Source organism: Cinclus cinclus, chromosome 7, assembly GCF_963662255.1.
Source record: "Cinclus cinclus chromosome 7, bCinCin1.1, whole genome shotgun sequence".
NCBI lineage: Eukaryota > Metazoa > Chordata > Aves > Passeriformes > Cinclidae > Cinclus > Cinclus cinclus.
In genome coordinates this window covers 21,608,758-21,629,371 of record NC_085052.1, presented here as the reverse complement: position 1 = coordinate 21,629,371, position 20,614 = coordinate 21,608,758, and the positions used below count along the sequence as shown (strand labels likewise).

At 43.4% G+C, this 20,614-nt stretch overlaps 1 protein-coding gene across 2 annotated transcripts; it reads right to left on the bottom strand.

The window, feature by feature from the left end:
- Nucleotides 1-7,586: 7,586 nt before the first annotated feature.
- Nucleotides 7,587-19,546, bottom strand: VDAC2 (voltage dependent anion channel 2). Of its 2 annotated transcripts, XM_062496245.1 has the most exons (10): nt 19,432-19,546; nt 15,745-15,816; nt 14,655-14,704; nt 12,311-12,463; nt 12,169-12,221; nt 11,510-11,737; nt 10,326-10,476; nt 9,411-9,468; nt 8,523-8,618; nt 7,587-7,839 (listed from the first exon to the last, which is right to left on the bottom strand). In XM_062496245.1, exons 2-9 carry the CDS (start codon nt 15,809-15,811, stop codon nt 8,527-8,529), a joined length of 852 nt encoding a protein of 283 aa, XP_062352229.1. In that variant the 5' UTR covers nt 15,812-15,816; nt 19,432-19,546; the 3' UTR covers nt 7,587-7,839; nt 8,523-8,526. The 2 variants fall into 2 exon arrangements, with proteins under 2 accessions (XP_062352229.1, XP_062352228.1); XM_062496244.1 differs by having other exon boundaries at nt 7,587-8,618.
- Between the last annotated feature and the right edge of the window lie 1,068 nt (nt 19,547-20,614).

Genomic DNA, 20,614 nt, shown 5'->3' with positions numbered 1-20,614 from the left:
GCAGCTTTCTGCTGTGGTCACAATTCTCTAGCAAAAGAAACAGACAAAATCAGGGAATCACCAGCAGAAGTTACAACTGCCTTTTCTGTGTTTAATTATTTTACTTTCTGCTTTGGGTTTATCTTATTTCATAAAAGAAAATTGGACTATGACAGCTACAGCAACACAGAGTCATTTCAAATAATTTCCAAGGGATTAAAGGCTGTAAGTCAAAGGAAAGAAAAACAGGGGAGAAGTGACAGCAGGTTTTCCACATTTAACCTGTAAAGGAAAGTATTAAAATTAGAGCCTTTCTTCTTCCATAAAGTTCACATTTTGCATGTTTTTTTGCTCCTCAGCTGTTCTCTCCCTTGCTGCTATGCAGGCCGAGGTCCTTGTGCCTATAACCCTGACCTCAGGTACCCACCAGCTGCTGTGCAGGCAGCTCAGTACCCACTCCCACGCAAGGCCAGCACAGCCACACTCCACGGTGTGGCCACCGGGCGCCCCAGCCCCACCAGACCAGCACATGTGGCACACCATGTTTCTAATTCAGGAAATCCCAGACAGAAATGTGAGGGCAATCTCATTTCACGAACAAGAAACGTAATCAGCTTAACACAAAAGGTTTGTAAGGCAGTGGGTTCATGCTTTCTACAAGCCCTGCTGTCCCTGCTCACCAGTGACTTATGCTTTGCCAAACCCAGAGAGGAGCCAAGGACAACCACCTTGCATGCACTCCTCTGGCACTGGGCTGTGCCGTGAGTTAGGAGGAGCTGTGCCCAGGAAAAGCTGCTACTAATGACTGTGCTGGGACTCCACGTACATCTCTGCTACAGCTGCCCACACAGAAAAAGAGATGTTAGAAAATGGAACTCCAAACCAGATTGTTTTGAAAAAGAGAAAGTGTTTTAGTTAGGTTGTGCTGTCTTGGCAGAGAGGCTATCAAAACTGCTACACCAGTGCTCACTCATGAAATCACCTTATCATGGGCATGATAAATCAGGGGAGCTTCAGGCTATTTAAGTTAACTGCAAACAATTTCAACACAAGCTCACATACTCTAAATGCAGAGAGGACCTGTGCTACAAAGCACTAAAGCTCACCCAAAAGCCTACCAGTCTTGCACCAGCACTGAATGCTGTAGCAGATTTCCTAAGCTACTTCAAAAGAGTAATACAAAAGTAAAATGCTTTCTTAAACACCGTGGAAGAAAATCAGTCTTCTAAGACAGCAGCATTAGCCTAAATCCACAGTAAATTACAGCACCATGAAGAACTATTTCTGAATTGCTGTTCTTTTAAAAACATTCCGTAAAACATTGACTCCTGAAACACAGACACACACTCACACTTACCTAGTGCCACGTCTCTCAGGGCAAATTCTGCAGCTGACAGCATAGAGGTCCACCACCTCTGCTTGCCACATCCAGGGAATGTCTGTCAAAGCTGGTTCTGTTCAGCCCAACAAATGAACCTCCCAGCTATGACAGCAAGAGCTGCTACACACTCCATCACAATGGGCAGGCTTCTGTCAGGGCTAAAGGACACACAGTGCACACCATCACCAAGAGAAAACAAAAATACTCCCTTCCCTACTCCCCAAAGCACATGCTAATAATTAGAGAAATGAAAATGACACCAGGTGTTTCCTGTGAACAGTTACAACCCACCCAATCCACTCTACAACGTACCCAGGAAAAAAATTCACCATAGTTGTCAATTTGGCCTGGGCCCAGGCTCAGCCCCCTGCACCAGGGCAGCTGGCAATACAGCCACTTCTCTGACTCCCCAGGAGCTGAAGGGTTCAACACAACTGATAAAGAAGTGTTTGCATGCTCTGCTTGGAAGGAAAACAAAGCCCCAAAGACCAACAAGGGTCCCCAAAGAAGTCAAGGTGAGGCGGCATCCAGGAAGGGGCCATGGGGAGCTTGGGGCAGAAGTGGCTACACAGCACCATGGATGCACTAGTCTGATTTTGTCCAGGAAAAACAAATTTTGAATGTTCATGAACAAAAGAGCCCAAACAAAAGTTGTCTCTGCTCCCCATCCTCAGCTGAAATATTCTGCACAGCAACCTTCTAACAGCCCTTCTGTGTGAAGGGGAGGCTGGTCCAGTCATTCCTCACAGCAGTGCTAACCACTTCTGCCCCATGGCACCAGCAGCTCAAACAGCAAAGACTAATGTTTCACCACAGCATCACAGAATCACCGAGTCAATTAGGCTGGAAAAGAAATCAGAGATCATTGAGTCCAACCTGTGACCAAACACCCCTTTGTCAACTAGACCATGGCACTGAGTGCCATGTCCAGTCTTTTCTTAAATGCCTCCTAGGACAGAGCCTTCCTGGGCAGTCCACTCTGATACTTAATTACCTTTTCTGTGAAGAAATTCCTCCTAATGTCTAAGATAAACATCCCCTAGTGCAGCTTAAGGCTATGTCCTCATCCTGTCACCAGTTGCCATGGAGAAGAGGTTGACCCCAGCCTGGCTACACCCTCCTTTCAGGTGGTTGTAGACAGTGATAAGGTCACCTCTGAGCCTCCTTTTCCCCAGGCTAGAGAACCCCAGCTCCCTCAGCTGCTCCTCATAGGACTTACCCTGTAGACCTTTCACCAGCTCTGCTGCCCTTCTCCAGACACACTCCAGCACCTCAATGCTCTTCCTTAACTGAGGGGCCCAGAACTGCATGCAGTGCTCAAGGTGTGGCCTCCCCAGTGCCCAAAGGAACAATCACTTCCCTAGTTGTGCTGATCACGTCATTTCTCATACAAGGATGCCACTGGCCTTCTTGATCACCTTGGCCACACTGCTGGCCACATCCACATGGCACAGACCCTTAGCAGACTTGATGGGCTCTCATCTCTGTCTCCATGCTCCAGTGGGTTGATTGACACTTAAATTACAATGAGCTGCAAACACGGGGGAAGAGTTTGTGAGCCACCCACATCATAGCAGTGTGAGGTCCTTGGGCTGCGGCCATGCGCCCCCACTTCTAACATGTCCTGTGGCCACCACACTACCTGATGCCACCACACGTGGCAATATCACCAGTCAGCAACTTGTCGAATCCTTTCCCTTTGCCTGCTGGGTTTTGGCGGCAGGTGTTTCTTATAGCCAAGAGATAAACACCTCTTTAGAAATCAAGGTATCGCAAGCCATTTGAGGATTTCTTCTAGAAAAGTATTGTCACGTCAGGAGCAGAGCAGCAGTCGAGAAGACAACTTGTTGCGTTCATTAATTCTTTTTAGACGGGGCACTGGATGCTCCCAGGAGCCAGCTGCCGCAGACCGTGAGAACAGCGCTGGCTGCTCCCTCAGAGCCGACGGGCGCTGCCCGGCTCTCAGTCGCAGGGACAGAGCACCCCGAGTGCCGGCGTACGCGGGGCGTTTCCTCCATTAATTCCATTTCTTTGTCTCAGAATGAGCTCGGGCTCGCTGCCATTATCATTTCCCACTACCTCCCTCGGTCGGCGGGTCGGGGACGGTGCCCGCAGCAGCGGCTCCGCCTGAGGGCGCTACGGCTGCCTGAGGGGGGCACCGCCGGCCGCCAGGTGGCGCCCGCGGCGGATTAGGAGCGGGGGCTCGGCGCCCTCCATGGCGGAGAGGGCTCGGCCGGCTCGGGGGATGGTCCCCTCACCATCACCGCCTCGGAGCGGGCCCGGCCGGCTCGGGGGATGGTCCCCTCACCATCACCGCCTCGGAGCGGGCCCGGCCGGCTCGGGGGATGGTCCCCTCACCATCACCGCCTCGGAGCGGGCCCGGCCGGCTCGGGGGATGGTCCCCTCACCATCACCGCCTCGGAGCGGGCCCGGCCGGCTCGGGGGATGGTCCCCTCACCGCCGTGGATCACGAGGAACAAGTTGGCAGCAATGCTCGCTCGGAAGCTGCCAGGAAAACATCCCGGACTGTGCAGGAGAGAATCTGTGCCTCAGCGAAACCCCAACCAAAGCGCTTCGCATTTCTTAAACGAAGGAACTACGTGTGCATACTGAAGAGCCATTTAAAGTGTGTTTTTAATAATGCCACCATAGACCGCTAAGAATCCGAGGGCAAAGCTCAGTAGCATCTTGTGATCACCCACCTCAGCTCTCCCCTCCGTGCCGGCTCTCAGGCTCAGGCCGAAGCGATGAAGCACAGCGAGAGATAAAGGACATTTTCTTTAATTGATGTTTAGTTTTCAATGCTCATAGGAACACAGGCAAAGTAAAAAAAAAAAAAAAACAAAAAACAAAAAACAAACAAAAAACAAAAAACCCAAAAAAACCTACTTATTAAGTGCTCAGAATGCCAAACCCATAAACGGCATCATTGCTTTAGCATGAGGATCTTCTCCCATGGCTCCAGGACAAATAACATCTCATGAAAAAAAAACACAAACCCTCAAAACATTTCTGGTATGTGCACTACTGTTAACCAGCAAGTGTACTGCAAGTACTGCCGTGGTATTTGGCTCAGCAGAAAATCCTCATTTTAAAAAGATAGTGAAGTAAAGGTCAAATATTTGGAGCTGAAACAGTCCATGCTTGCCATCTTTAAAGGCCTGTCAGCACTTTTCTCAACACCAGATACATGAGGGTAGATATGAACCAAATTTCAGTATGTAACACCTCACATTTTATCTGAGAGCATTTTCATAAGCTTTAATGACTTTTTCTCAGAAATCACTTTGCAAAAGGAAAAAAAAAGTTTTCCCCTTTTCACACAAGCATTTGTATCAAATTTGCATCTGAAGTAAAAGATACTGCACATTATGCTGAGAAAAAATGTTGTTTATTGTTTCCCATTTGACCCAGCAGCTTGTGGAAAGAAGGATCCAAAGCACAACTAAAAGGCAGGCCCAGAAAGGAAATACCACTAAATACAATGAATGCAAACTACACTAATGGATATAATCTATTTTTTATTCCTAGTCCCGATTGGGAACAGAACATTCCACTGCAAAGGGAAGCTAAGAAACACAATAAAAACACAATAAATGTAACCTTTTCATGCCATGTAACAACCCAAACGGTTTTTAATTCGGGTTTCCCTTCCTGCCAGTTGGTTCCCAGGAAAGCATTTCTACCTGCGACTAAGACACTACTGCTACAGGTGTGAGCCAGTTTTATCATTACTGACTCACCTTGCATAGAATTGCTTGTCTTTGCTCACTGGTTTGATAAGGAAACAAGGACCTTTGGTACAAGTAGGGCTGAATCATCCGTGCATGAGAGCTGTCTCTTGTTTGCCCAGTTCTACTTCCCTTAGGAGAGCAGCCAACACGAATTAAACGTGTATTCGTGCCCGGCCGACAGCCGGTTGCAGCGATGAGCCAAACACCAGAACAGGACATTAGAGGGCAGCAAGCACCCTTACTGCTGCCTCGCTTTATCCAGCGCCAAGGGAAAGGTAAAAACCCCTGTCCCAACGCTTGGGGGCGAAAGGTTCCCCTGCCCATTCCAAAACAGTTCCGTTTCCTGCTTTGGAACAACTGCAGCGTGCAAAAGGTAGATTTAGGAATATACCACACCCAGCTGAATCTAGGAATATACCACACCCAGCTGAACCACGTGAAGAGTGCAAGGTTAAGTAAACAAACCTGGAGAATTTCTACAGCACAGGAAGAGCATAAACGTTCAGGACACTTAGTGACTAGTGAAATCCAGGGCGTCAATCTCACGTGAAAGGATTTTTATTTACGAAAGCGTGATTAAGTCTCCGTGCAGTATACACAGACACCCCTTAGTCCAGCTGTACCAGGCAGGAATGCAATGCTACAGTTCACACAAACAAGATGCAGAACGATGCTCTGGTCAGTGGTGATCTCAAAGTGGTGAGGGGGTTTTATTCAGGACACCTGAGGAAAGGCTGTCTGGCACTGAAAGTTATCGTTAAGGCTTTTTACATATTTTAATAAAACGGAGCTATATAAACTATCAGCATTCCTTACCACAACAATTACACCACAAGCCTCTGTAACAGTTGACAAGTCTGAAAGCCATTTTTGATAAGCCTTACTTGAGAGATATTACGAAAAAGACACTGAACTTCCTTTTCATGTTCAAAGTAGTGATTTATGACAGAATATTTTAGAAAAACTCACGTTTTCACAGTTCTTTTAACTACTGCAGAGCCCTTTTACTTCCCCAGTTGCCTATCAGCACTATAACAAATATAACTACTTAAGGTTTAAAGGCTGAGGACTAGTAAAGTCATGCACATTTACAAAGAGTAAAATGAATAGATTCAAGTTTTCCATAGCTAATTTTTAGAGTTGAAGAGAAACTCAGCAACATGTGCTTTTATTTCACTTAGCCATTTTGTGACCTCAGAAAAAAAAAATATCTAGAGGAGCAGGTAGTGAAGAAAAAGGTTCTAGTGTTTGCTTCTAAAATAAAAAAAAAACCAAAACCCACAAACCACCACCATCACCACCAAAAAAAGTAAATTACAGCCCTATCAAAAGGTGAGAAACATCAGTGTTGCTGGTTTAAGGATAGAAAAAAAGGCATCATTCATAACCAAAAGACACAAACCATTATTTGTCTGGGTGCTGCAGCTGGACAATGCATACAGGCACATATTTCAGGGAATTTTTTCAGTTTTAGGTAGGTTGTTCTGGGGATTTTTTGGGTGGTTTGTTTTTGGTTTGGTTTTTTAAGCTTTAGGTTTTTTCTTTTTGTGGTTTTAGTATCAGGAGCCCTTTCTTTGTGAGGCACCAAACATGGTCACACTGAGAAGAAGACACCTACAAAAATTCAATGTCTGGCTGCATGTTCTCTAGCTTTTAAAGTATTCTAGCATACAAAACCACCTATAACTAAAAATATGCACTATGGACTTTAACATGCAACGACAGCAACAAATTGCACCTTACATGCTGCTTCCACCCTAAATGGTAGAAATCCAACTCAGACAAGGGCATTTAGTGACAACAGCAGTAAAGGTACTCCATAAATGCTCTACCATCATCTAAGAAAACTAGTCAAACACACTAGTAAGGCTGCTCAAGAGCCTTACCTGGAGGCTTTTAAGCTCTACTCTGGCTTCTACAAAGTAGGTGGCTCAGCTACTCCACAGCTAAAGCCTAAACACAGGCAGTTCATAACAGAGTGCTTCACGTGAGAAATTCAGTCTGAGGGCAACAGTGCAGGATGGAACAAGACCTCAAGCAAATCACTGATACTTTTAAGGGCATTAATTTTAATCCAGTACCAACTGATAATACTTTCAAACCAGAGCAAGCTTCCTGATCATGAGCCAGCCACCCGCACTATGAAGGGAGCTGCTGTGAATCACTGACTACAAGACTAAGTATCAAGACACCTTTCTTAGCTATGAGTGTCTTAAGAATTGGGCTCCAGGCATTCCCTCAAGCTCAGTAAATTCCAACTCTTAAATGTAAGCAGCGCAACTACATGTATTTAATATATTCCACTTTAAAAGCTAGTTCAACCTTCAGAGATGCCAGGTTCACAGACTAAATATTACTCCTATTCTCTCATTACTATTCTGGAAAAACATGAGAGTTTTTCCATTATTCTGCAAGTTTCTGGACTTAAAATGGTTATCTGCCAAGATTTACTAGATAAAGGGAAAGCAAGATCAGATGCATTTTCCTCCAGCTCCATTTAAAATTGTCTTTATTTCAGTCATTTTAAGCAGAAACCTCTCACAGCAGTTGGGATAAGCAGGCTGTTATACCATTACACTGTTACATTCAATTGCAGAGATACATCTCACTTCATACAAATATAAGCAAAAGGTGTGTTTGTGGCGAGCTTTCTCAAGGAACATTTCTTAATTGTCTCAGTGTGCCAAGTACATAGATCTGCACTTTTTGCATCAGGAGGCCAACTAGGAACACCGTACATCTCACCTGTGGATCACAGAGGGAATTAAACCATTGTGTTGTGACAAACCTTACCTGACAGAAATGTATATACCATTTGCTTGAGGAATCCAACTGTTCACCTGTATTCAGTATTGTCATGGGTGGGGGGGTCCTTAATTGCACAAAGGTACAGAGCACTACTTCTTGGATTACTTAAAACTTAACTGAGCACTACCCTCCTATCTTTACTCTTAAAATATCTGAGGCACAAGTATGTGTGTGTACTTGTTTTATTCATAATTTGTCTTGGGATACCAAACGTATTTCTAGTTCAGGTCATTCAACAAAATTGTTGACCTCATTTCAAAGCATCCAGTGATCCATTTTTCATTCAATGGAAATATTGAATGTTAAAAGGAACATAAAAACGAACATGCACACAATCGTACAGTATTCATAGATGTCTATTTCATTATTTGTGGGTAGCGCATTAAACAGTTAAATACATTTAAATAATGTTTAAGTGACTGCACTAATGCAGAATTTTAACTAGATGGGTAACCAGTTTAACTAGAAACCAGCTAACAAGTAACTGTCTAAATACTTCAAATACAGCTCTTGTTCTAGATCATCCTTCCTGGAAATAAAGCCTGCTGGTCACATTGGAAATACATTTTATTTTAAGGCCAAATTCTTCTGATATCCCTTCTCTGCAGCAGTGTCTTCACCTTTTTAAGCCTCCAGTTCCAGGCCAAGACCAAGTTTATGGCCACCAGCATTGATGCTCTTTCCATCTATCAGGGCAGACAGTGTAAGCTTCACACCTGTAAGATTTTTAAGCAGCATGTTTACAACACACATGGTAGCTTTCAAGCAACTTAATCTCTGTCATTACAAACCCCAGTTGCAGATCTTTTTTTATACAATTACTTTCCTCTAAAGATTTTCAGAGAAGAATACATTTACCCATGAAAGCTGTATCATTTTTGTAAACAGTTATAAAGTCAATATACAAAGTTTCTAACTGCAAAATACACAAGAGTTCCCCTTTCCTGCATTAACAAATGCAAAGGAGGAGGAAAACCTCACAGACAGACACTCCTACATACACAGGCATGGAATGAAACTAGATTTTTCAAATAAGGAACTAACCAATGGTAACACAGCCATTAAAACGCGCTTTCATACTTAAGCAGAACAAACTAAGTTCTGAAGGGTTTTTGTACTAAACATGAAGAGCAGGAAGTGTGGGGTTTTGACAATCAATCATAATTTGAAGATGTGCTGTCATTCAGCATGGTATGATTGGACAAAGCAGTGCCAAAAAAGACATGCTTAGTCTTGCCTAAAGCTAAGCTGTCAAACATAATACAGTCCACTCCTGCACAGATCAGTGAAGAATATAATACATTAATACCATTAGATAAAATAGAGTTTGTCTTGTTTAGATAAAGGTTTGATGTATGACTGAAGCTACTGTAAAATATCTACTTGGCCTTCAAATAAAGAAATACCCTGAAGGAAAAAAAATTGCAAATAAATGCAGAGATCTCAATTATTTTCTTCAGACTGCACAGAAGACATATATGTGACATAATTCACATGATAGCTCTTACCTGGCCTCAGGGTCTGAGTGTAACCCACTCCAACTAGACTAGAATTGTTCACTTTGGCCTAAAAAAAAAAAAAATACAACTGAAATGTTGTAACTAATTAGTTGTTACCATTCAGAACCTAGAATAACTATGGCAACATCGCTGTTATCATTTTAACCAAATTTTACCTGTCCTTTCACTACACATGTATTTCCTGAATTCTCCCCTTAGAGCTGAAGCAGTAACATATTTTGAAGCACTAACATATTTAAGAGCAGGGGGAACGTAAGGGCAGGGAGAACTGTTATTGGAACATGGTTTCACAGGTGAACTTCACCACTTCCCCTTTCTCAGAAGGCCAGAGCCATTTAGCACCAGTCTCCCAAAAAATGCCACATCAGAAAACACTTCCATGTTCCTATTATGACACAGGAAATAGTATCTTGCAAGTCCAATCAGTCATGCAGCAAACATTTTGTAATATCATCATAAACAATACGTACAAAATTGTTTATCTCACTTTGCATCACTTCCTCAACAGAATTATTCCAACTTCACAACATACAGGAAACTTTGCTGCTTATCAGCTTTTAACCAGTATTGCCAGAGTTCTTACCATGAGAATGTGACAGAGCTCCCAAAAACTGGTTTTAAAAAAATACTGTAAACTTACAGAACCAGACATCAATATTTTTACCTTTTAATAAATACAGTAGGATCTCTAACATAACCACATCTGACAGTCAGATTCTACGAGACTTTGCTGTAAGCAACATTACAGAATTGAAATACTGCTGGTTTAATGAGAATTGCCTAGACTGTAAGAGTAATTCCTACAAGGCCTCCCAGCCTATTTTACACTAACAACACACAGATTCATAGCAACTGAAAATACACTGTACTTTGCACAACCCTCCAGCTCACAGCCATACTTACTGAAACAGAAGCAGTGGGATCCAACTTGTATTTAGCTGCAAGGCCAAAGCGAGTGCTGTTGCTACCTGCTGTCCAAGCCAGGTTTACGGCAGTTTCAAGACAGTCACTCACTTTTTGGTAAATTGACCCACCAAATTCAGAACCATCGTTGCTGCACAAATTAAGAGAAAAGTCAGTTTCCTATTTGTATAATCCACTCCTTTTTTCCCTCTTTTTTTTACTACTTCAGATTTTTATTCAAATAACAATTTCAAACATTTGAGTAGTTTCACATTTTTTGACAGGAGAAGGAGAGGTGACCAAAGGTTTCCAAGCAAAAATCCAATGGCAGTAATTCATGGAAATAAAAAGGTATTTCAGAGCGCTACAGCTAATTCTCATGTCAACTGTCAAACAAAGTCCTTGAACAAAATTCCAGAACACATCCTCACAAAACTGCCCCATATGTGTTAATGGTTACAAAATGGGCCTTCTGAATTACATGATTATTGAATACATGAAACTCCTAGAGAACTGGATGACCCTTCAAAAATCTGTCACAATGTTTTACATTAGTAAATTGAAATTGAATTCTTACAGTCTGGATTCTAAAGTATTGAATAGTTTTCTCCTATATTCCTTTGATTCCTTTTGATGAGATTGCTCTGAAGTAAGATCTAAAGGCACGAAGTCTGAAGAAAGATGTCTTAGACTTGTTTACACTATTTCATGCACTCTTAATTCCTGACAGGCAAGAAGATGAACCTCCACAAAAAGTCCAGAAACAAAGCTCTAGTCTTGCTCTAGAAACTATTACAGTATTAGTGCAACAATAATTACTACCTCTAACAAATCTACTGCCCTTAAATTGTGATCTGATACAGTTCAATGTAATGGGATAGCAAGGAAAAGCATTATTATCAGTTCTGCATAACTGAAGTACTACACTTCCAATTAGCACGTACTTCAGTATTTGGTAAGCTGTATCACATATGCTGCAAGTGCTAATCAGTCACAGGTGTCTACTGTTTTGAAAAAAAGAGATACAAGTATAATTTACACTTATTTAGAGTTTCCTACTGAAAAATGCACTCCATTAGTGGCCTTCTAAGCACTTCCTGATATTTCAAGCATTTATATTTTGACTAGAAGGAAAGGTAAATAAAGCCTGCTTCTGGAAAGCTGGAGGAGTTTTCAGTACTTACACATTAGTGTGCAGTTGGAAGTCTCCAGTCCTGTAACCCACAGAGAAATTATTTCTTGTCAATTTTGATTTGGCACTATCAAAAGTCATCTGATAACCAGCAAGCCAGCCTTCATAGCCAAAGACAGCTGAACCATGGATTGCAGGCCCAGCAAAATCGAAGTCAACATCACAACCCAGGTTTATGCAGTCACGTTTATAAGCTGACTTGATTTTACCACTTTTCTTTCTGAAACAGAGAAAAGAGTTAATGTAAGACAAGCATACACGATCTTCCTCAATGACCTGCCAATTCAAGCCCTATGACTCTACACAATGTATCTAAATGCCTTGCACATGCACATGGACCAGCCAAAACTGCAGTCAGCCCACCCAGAGCACTCAGGGCTATAGCAAACAGGTAATTTCAGTGAATGTAGCAGCAGTTTCATGTTCCCTGCAATTTTCCAAGTATTTCTATCTTAGAAAATAAGCCATGAAATGTGCATTACTAACCCCATAATGATGTCAGGGTAAAGAGCAGAAGCCTTTAGCATTGGGATTTGCTATGCTGGATCAACAGCAAAGCACACAAACTGCTCTGTCAATATCACAGACCAGATCAATGGACTATGGGTGCTGTTACTCCCCAAGTAAGGTAAAAATGCTAACAATTCTTACCCTGTATTTGGTGAGAAGGTTGTATCAAATGTCAACTTCAAGCCTTTGGCAATCTAATTGAAGGAGGGAGAAGATAAGATAAAGTTATAAATTCAGTTCTTACACAGAGGTAAAACAGATAAATATTGTCCTAATCTATTACCTGATCTTCAATTGCAATTTCTGTTCCCAGGGTGTTGTCTGTGTTCCATTTCTCTGTGAAAGTCAGACCGTACTCAGCCCACTTGTATTTGGTCTCCAAGCTCCCGTTCACTTTTCCAGTGTCTGTGTTCGATGAACCAGATGTTGTGAATTCCTGAAAAAGCGTAGAGGACACATGTGATCCTGAAAGCATTACACAGCATTTCCTTTAGCATCTTCCTAGTGTTCTAAGAACTTGTTATTATATGGAAAAAAATTTAAAATCACCAGATGACCTGAGGGGAGAAAGGAGAATAGCACAGCCAAAGAGAATGAATAACTCATGCCCACATGGAGGCCTCCCCACAATCCTCCTCTCAACTGCAGCGTTCCTGCCACTATTACAACATGCACAGGGTGGCAAATTAACTCCAAAGCAAGACAGTAGCCACCATAAGGATTCTCCTCTAAAGCAGCAACAAGTTCTTGAAATGCAAGGTTCAGTTTGATACTCCCAATGAGTAACTTAAAAATCAAACCAAGCGCCAAAAACACTATTAGGCACATACTCCATCCCCAGTAAAATTCTTTAAGAATCACATATGTATTTTCATTTCACTTGACAACCATCCCTGAAGATAGTGTGCAACTGTAAAACATAACAGAACAGCATCATTTTTGAAATTGGGGGTGGGGTGGGTGGTTTGGTTTTGTGTTTGGGTTAGGGTTTTAACTATTTTTTAAAGAGTCTGCCCAATGTACTAGCCTTTCAAACCAGCCATAGGCACACCTTTTACTGACACCAATAAAACTCCTGTTGTCCTGGCACTTTGGCTCAATGACACACAGAAATAACACTCATGTTTGAAGTGGGAGCTAAGCAAACAGCCTGGGTTTATAGTATGGTATGATCTGACCTGGAACTCTTGAAGTTAAGTGAGAAGTCAACAGTATCACTCACATTTCTTCATGAAAGGAAGTAATCACTTATGTCTCTCACTATTTGGATTCTCACAAAGAACAGAATGAATCGTTTCTGCGTACCACTATTCAAAAACTGAAGGTAATTAGAAGTGGAAGCCTGGTTTGCAAACACCTTTTAAAGAGCTCTATCCAGTGTAGTATTATTGGCCTTGTGATTTAAGAAGTCCACTATTTCAACTTTTTAAAACATATAAACAAATGTTTTTGATCTCTGTCTGCCTCCACACGCAACATTATCTTCAAACAGACTTCTCACACTCACTTTTCCCAGAAGAATACACAGATCTGAAACTGCAAGTCCTTGGGCACTCTTACAGCAAAAGGCCCAAGAGCACAAAACAAACATGGCTGAGAGACTGTTCTTTAATGGTGGCTGACCAAATCTGACCACGACCAAGACATTTACTTGCATTATGTTGGCTACACACTACACCACGTGCAGTTGCATAATTCTAGTAGGTTTATTTCTTGGCAAGGGATGGGAACTACACAAATACCTTCAGCTTTAACTACTTGCTTTGTGCTATTCCTACTGCACAGTGTCTATATGACTGTAACCATTGGGATAATCATTTCAGGAGAAGTAAATTATTATATTACCTCTTATCTCTGCTTTAAAACAGCTGTAGTACATATATGCCAGCAGTTTCTCCTCCTGGGGAGGATGGCTTATAACTGACAGGATTTACATTAGGGCTTGGATTTTTCAGAGTTTTACCAGCATAACTGGTAGTCCTCCAAAGGAACAAGCTACAGTAAGAACAACTACATCTGTAATAGGGCTCTTGCAAACTATGCTTCAGTTGGCATACAGACTTCTAGAAAAAACAGAGCATATAACCGACAAACCTTGTTTCTAACAGCAAGCTACAGTGCTCAGCCTCTGGTTATGGGGAGAAAAAAAAAATCTACCTTTATATCTTGCAACCTAGAGATAGATAAAACTACAGGGGGCACTGCTAGCATGACCAAGACATCTTGCATAGAACACTACTGCAACACTTTAGTACCTAGAGGAGCCAAAGATTCAACATGCTTATTCAATTCAATGCCAACTACTTCATACAAGAATCAAGATGCCAGAAATTTCCATCGTACTTCAGAAATAAAATCTGTGTACTATAACTGGTATATTAAAGTACTTTACTCACCTTCACATGTAAGGCCAGGGACAAGTAATAAGCTTTCTTACTATACAAAGATTACTGAACAAGGCAATATTCCTGATACATTCAGAACTTTGGGGGCTTCTGAAATTATCTAACACCAGATATTTATCATTCATATAACCTATAAAATACTTAACAGGATCTGAAATGCGCCCCTTTTAACTAAGTATCAGAGCTAGAAAAATATAATTAATAAAAGTGACTTAAACTCACCACTCCGCTCGCAGATTTTGTTTTCACATCCAGTTTCACCAGCCCAAACCCTTAACAAACAGAAGTCAAAGTCACATGATTAGGCCTTAAATAAGAACCTGCACATTTTTCAATAAGCTGGTCTTTCAGGCAGTCTCAGCAATGTACCACATATATGTATAAACAGCTGGAGACAGACTTCAGCAATGTTCAACTTTCAGATATGATATCAGGTAAAGGAGGCCCCTCCAAAACAAGGCAGGGAAATGCCTCTCAGTTCTACATGAGTATTTTTAACTACCAAATGATGCTTCCAAAAGGAAAGACATTATTTTCTGTTCCTGGAATGGAACAATTTTTGTAGTCAATGATTTTTTTTAAGAGCTATTCCAACGCATAAAAGAATAGAGTGCATAAAGAGCTATTCCAATGCATAAAAGAATAGAGTGCATAAAGAGCTATTCCAATGCACCAAGATAAAAAAATCTCAAAGTAAAAAACTGTAAAAGCTAAGTCACTGGGAAATACACAACTACTGGACCTGTAATATAAGCAGGTTTTGTGAGAGTGTCAATTCACATTGTAATCCACAGGTGAGCAACAGTCTTAGTAAAAAAGCCCCACATTTTGCAAGACCAGAAAGAAATAGCACTGTGACAAAGAATGATTTAAATATGCAGCTGTCTGGTATTAAAGCATTTTAAGATGTGGAAGGATTCTTCATCCCAGTAGCCATTCCTCTTTCTAGTCCAAAAAAGGCTACAACATCACACTGGTATATAACCCTTTCTATATCAACAAATGTTGTGGCACAGACAGACCAGTAAACAGAGTGTGTTCCTAAGTTAAACTACACGTGCTGCTTACATTCTTGCATACTTGTACACCTCTGACATTTATGTGGCTGGAGCAGTAAGACTTAACAGCTTTCACATCAAAACAGCCCACAAAAAGCCTTCAACAACCTGTTGGTTGGTGGTAAAGATATAAGCACAGCACACCTTCCTCCTCCCCAGAAACACTGGCATTTCATCATTCGATTTTCCATACAGACTTAAAAAGGCAATTCATTGTTGCACCTCAAACATCATATAAAAGGTATTGTTCTTACCATATCCTTTATTGAAGATATCTCTGGCAGGTTTGCCAAGGTCTACGTATGATGGAGGAATCGCCATTGGAGCTGAAAGATAAAGGGCTAATTAATAATGAACCTTTTGCCACTTCACACATGAAAAAAATGCTATAACAATTCTTTCAAGACAATCTTTAAGGCATATTCATCTACGAAAAGGCAATTAATAGATACAATGGATATAGCTATATATTTAAAATTAACAGATATGTTACTACAGTATTCTGTGAAACACACAGATTTTCAGTGAAGGTCACTGTGAACATGAGATGTTTTCTGAGTTTATACAGAAAAAAGGCATTACAAGACCACCCAGCACTTAATTTTTCAGGTAGACCTCTCCATAGGTCTTTCATTACCAGAAATTAACTAATAACTCACACTTCCAGAGTTGGCACAGTTACTACCAAAAACCTGGACACTAGAAATCTAAAAACCTGTCATGCAGACAGTTATTCCCTGAAATTCTACCAAGTCAAAGTTGACACATGCTTATGAAACTACCAGAAAGTACCCACAAGGTTTTAGTTTTGAAAATGTAAAAAGAGAACATATCTGCTTTCCAACGTTGTTTTTGTCCTATGTTTTACACGGCAGACATACAATTTAAAAAAGATGATCTAATGTCATTAATCAGCAATCAATTTGATAACAAATGAGAGTTTAAGTTTCAGAAGTTGTGGTGGTAGTTTAAAACATTCAAGGAGGAGGAGTGTGGGGTCTGTGAGGAGAAATCTCTTGACAAGTGCTTTTCACAGACAGGGAGTCCCTGGAAACCTCGCTGTTGAAGAACCTGTCACTGCAGATGAGCTATGGCCCAGCTCTCTGGCCCATGGACAGACACCAGGCTAAGGTCTCACCCAGGCCCCTTATCATCCTCCTCCATGAGAAGATACACTCTTATCTGTACCTCCTTGAAAGACTGTTTTCCCATGATTTCAATAGCAACATGCTGCTGTAACAGAGCCCCTGTATTTTAAAGTTGTGAAACACAGAAAAACAGAGCCTATTAATAACTCCCCCCTTGCTGTGAAAGAGGGGGAAAAGGACGGGGAAAATGAAACTAACTAGACAAGGCCATAAAAAGGCTAAACACATGCAAACAAAAATCTTTTCTCAAACTGATTGCTCACATTTGTTTAGCTGAGAAAGTCAGATTAACATAACTGACTTTTTATCTTCCCTTTGTGTAGTGGATTGATTTTTTTTTCTTTTCTTAAGTAAATGAAAAAAAAACTATCTTTAGAACTAGAAAAATAACAAGGGCAGTGTCTTCACATATTAACTTCCAAACCCTAATTACACCTGCCATATACAGCCAAATTGAATGAACTACTACTATTAAAAAAACAAACCTACTTTAGCAATCAAAGGGAAGGCAGAAGACTGTTTCTCATTTTCGTACAATTTATAATGCAGTTTTCCAGAGTACCCTACTTCAGCTCCCTACTGCCCTAAGGGGATAATGTCAACCTTTCCTGAGAAACAATATTTACACTCAGTTTCACATACACACAAATTCAGAAAAACTTCTTTAGCAAGGATGTTTAAACTCAACAACCAAGTCACTGTATCAAGACATCCATCACTTGCTCAAGAACAAGTCTCGTTTTCCATGGAGTTTAAACTAAACTTTTTTCTTTAAGAGATATGAAAAATGGCTTAAAGCATCTGAAGTTTAAAGAAGCTTAGCCCAAGTTCAAGTCTATAGAAGAACAGACCCTAATCCCAGTGACAAGCCATTGAATGATTCCTATTATTTGTTCCATAAAAGAGGTAGCTCATAGACCAAATTACAAGGGAGTGTGAGAACACTGGCCTGTAGAGTTCTGTTGTACAGCAACCATACAATCCTTCAGCAGTTTAACATACCACAGAATAGGTTTAGCTACATGTTTCCTCTAATGAATAGATCTCACCTCTAACTAGTTTCACCAGAAAAATAATTATTTCTAGTTGTGTAGTTTTATATTAACCTTTAGCACAGACATGCTTTTACAATGTAAATTATTTTTTCCCTTTTGTTTTCAATGTTTCCACTCTGACTAGATAACCAGTACAGACGAGAGAATTATGCTAAGCAGAAATGTCCTGAGAAGTTAAGAAACTTGTATCTGTGTCAAAATTCAGGATTATTACAGTAAAAATGATGTTTCCCTTTTATCTGGTCTAGTTAAGTATCCTGTCAACACATCCTTACCACTTAGGGGAAACCAGCCAGTATTTGTCAGACATCCTGGCCTACAGATGCAAGTTTTGTAACAAAATGTTAAAAGAGAATACAACTGTCACGCTGCTGTTCTAACACTATAATACTGACAGGGATGGCTGAGAATAAAAGAGGAAACCAAGAGTTAATTTCGGATATTCTGAAATACCTGATAAACCAGTGCCATCATCGGAACGCTCATTAAATAAAAACAAGACAATAAAAAAATCAGTCCTGGGTGCTCTAATGTTAGCTAGGTTTGCAAATTCTTATAATCATAAGTAATTTTTTTCAACCCAATTTTGAAGCAACTTTCACTTCAAAACTAATTAGAAGTCACTAAACAATAACCATCACTTAGCACCTAGAGGTTTGTTGCAAAAACTGTAAAATAATTGACTTGATGTACAGAATGTACTTGAACCAAGTGAAAGCTCCACCCTAATCTTTGTTTCATGCCACTGTGATGAAAAAAGTTTAATTAGTCTGTTACTTGAGAGCCACAATCATGTTTTCTTCTGCGATAAGAATTAAAAAAAACAATCAGCCCAAGAACAGAAAAATCTATTAACGCTATTGGAATTACTGCATCACAGTTCTCCTTGGAGGTAGTATTTCGAAACTCTCACGCCCCACAATTAAGTAACGCCGCAGATCTCTATTAGGATTTCTAAGAACTTTAAGATCTCAAGATACTCAAGATCAAACTACAAACCGTATCAGCCTATAATAGATTTTTAAAAAGCTGTATTCACAGAATTTCAAAAAGCATTAACTATGCCAAAATTATCCCAGTATCCCAATAAAAAGCTATTTAAAAATTATATTTAAAATTATTTTTTTTAAATACTTCGGAGACACGGTGACCTTCAGGCTTACATTGATAATACACAGAGCTTAAAAAAAAAGAAAGGCCACCTCGCTTGCATTAGCCCCCTCCCTATTCACAGACCGGAGGCGGACACGCAACCCGAATACCGGCCAGGCCAATGCAGAAACTTCTTTAAGGACGAAGTCTGAAAATGGACTACGGGCTCAGGAAGCGAAGGCGGGGGTAAAAAAGCAGCGCCTCCCAGAGGGGAAGGGCAGCGAAGGGAGAGCGGCGATGCGGCCGCAGCCCGGGCAGGGCCGGGCCGAGCGGCGGCCCCAGGCCCGGCGCCAGGCGCGCCGCCCGCTCGCCGCAAGGTGAACCGACCCGCTCGGCGCGGCCATCTTGGGCATCCCGGCCTGACCCTCCCGCCCCGCCTCGCCTCGCGCAACCGAGCCCGGCCCCGGGGCCGCGGAGGCAGCGCGCACGGAGAGCCCCCCCGGCTACCCCGCCGAGCCCGGCAGCGCTGGGACGCGCCCGCGGCCCCGCTACCCCCGGCCCACGCGGCCCCACACCCGTTCACCCCCGGTCGAGCCCCACCCGCCCCTCCTCGCCCCGCGAGGCCGGTCGCGGCCGGGGCCGGCACCTGCGTGTCGTGAGTGGGCGGCGGAGCGGAGCCGGGGCCGGTTGCTGGCGGGTGGGGCCGTGCGGAAGCCGCGCTGCTGCAGCCGCGGGCACTGGAGGGCGAAGTGAAGGAGACACCGATCCGCCCGCCCGCCGCCGCCGCCGCGCAGGACCCCAGCGCGCCGGGGCCGCCCCGCCCGCCGCCTGCCCCGCCGGCCGCGCTACACCACCGCCCGCCCCTCGGGAGGCGCCGGCACCCGCGGCCCAGAGCTCGGCAGCGGCGGGCGGCGCCGCGGCCCCGGGCCAAGAGCCGGACGGCGGCGCCGCGGCCCGGCAGGCACTCGGGAGGGCAGCCCCGGCGGCGGCGGGGGCCTGCGAGAGGGCGGGGCCCGCGAGGGGGCGAGGCTTCTGTGCGCAGGGCGGGCGGAGCGGCTGGGGCCGCCCGCGAGGCGGGAGCGGTTCGGCGGCGGGCACGGCCGGGAGCCGTCGGCCCTGGGGCCGGCCGGGCGGTGTTGTCTCCTTGGGGGTGGGCGGCCCTCGGCTGTCCGTACGGCACGATGCAGGCGCCGCTGCCCTTCCCCAGAAACTGCTGGTCACCTTCTCAGGGCCCAGCCGCCTCCGGCCCCGGCACACCGACTGTGGGGCTCTTCAGCTGGGGCCGGCCGCGGAAACCGGGGAGCCTTTGTGCCCATGGCGCTTGCCGGGCGCAGCCCCTGCTCCTTACAGCCCCAGGAAGCCCTTCCCCTTCTACAGGGAGAAGCGCCCGCGGAGTACTGGGGCTGCTCGCCTTTGCCGTGCACTGCCGCTGAACACATCACACCCCACATGCACGGACACAGGGACACCCCCCAGGATGGCTGGCTGTCCCGTTGCTGGTCTGGCAGTTGTAGTCCACCCAACAAAGTTTGGTGCCTCCAGCGAACAAATTACCACAGATTTTCCAATTGCCTAAGATCCTTTTTTACGTCTTTCAGTCACCACCCACAGACTTCCCCCATAGAAGCGCAGCGTCTCTCAGGCCAAGAAAAGCAATAACCCTCAGGAGCCTTTCCTAGATAGTGCTGTCTGACCATAAATCACAGCTGGGGAACAGAGTCACACGACTGTGGCGCAGCAGCCACTGCACAGCTCTGCAGGAGGAATTGCAGAGTCACCAATGCAGACCATTGCAAGGCCAAGGAACTGCACGATAGCCCTTTCTAGAA

Bases quoted from the DNA above. Each gene is read 5' to 3' on its own strand.
- VDAC2 (XM_062496244.1), bottom strand. From the start codon at position 15,811: ATGGCGATTCCTCCATCATACGTAGACCTTGGCAAACCTGCCAGAGAT. The intron at 11,738-12,168 runs GTAAGAATTGTT...TCTCTGTTTCAG, and splicing joins ACCTTCTCACCAAATACAGG to AAAGAAAAGTGGTAAAATCA. The intron at 10,477-11,509 runs GTAAGTACTGAA...TAATTTGTGCAG, and splicing joins TTCCAACTGCACACTAATGT to CAACGATGGTTCTGAATTTG.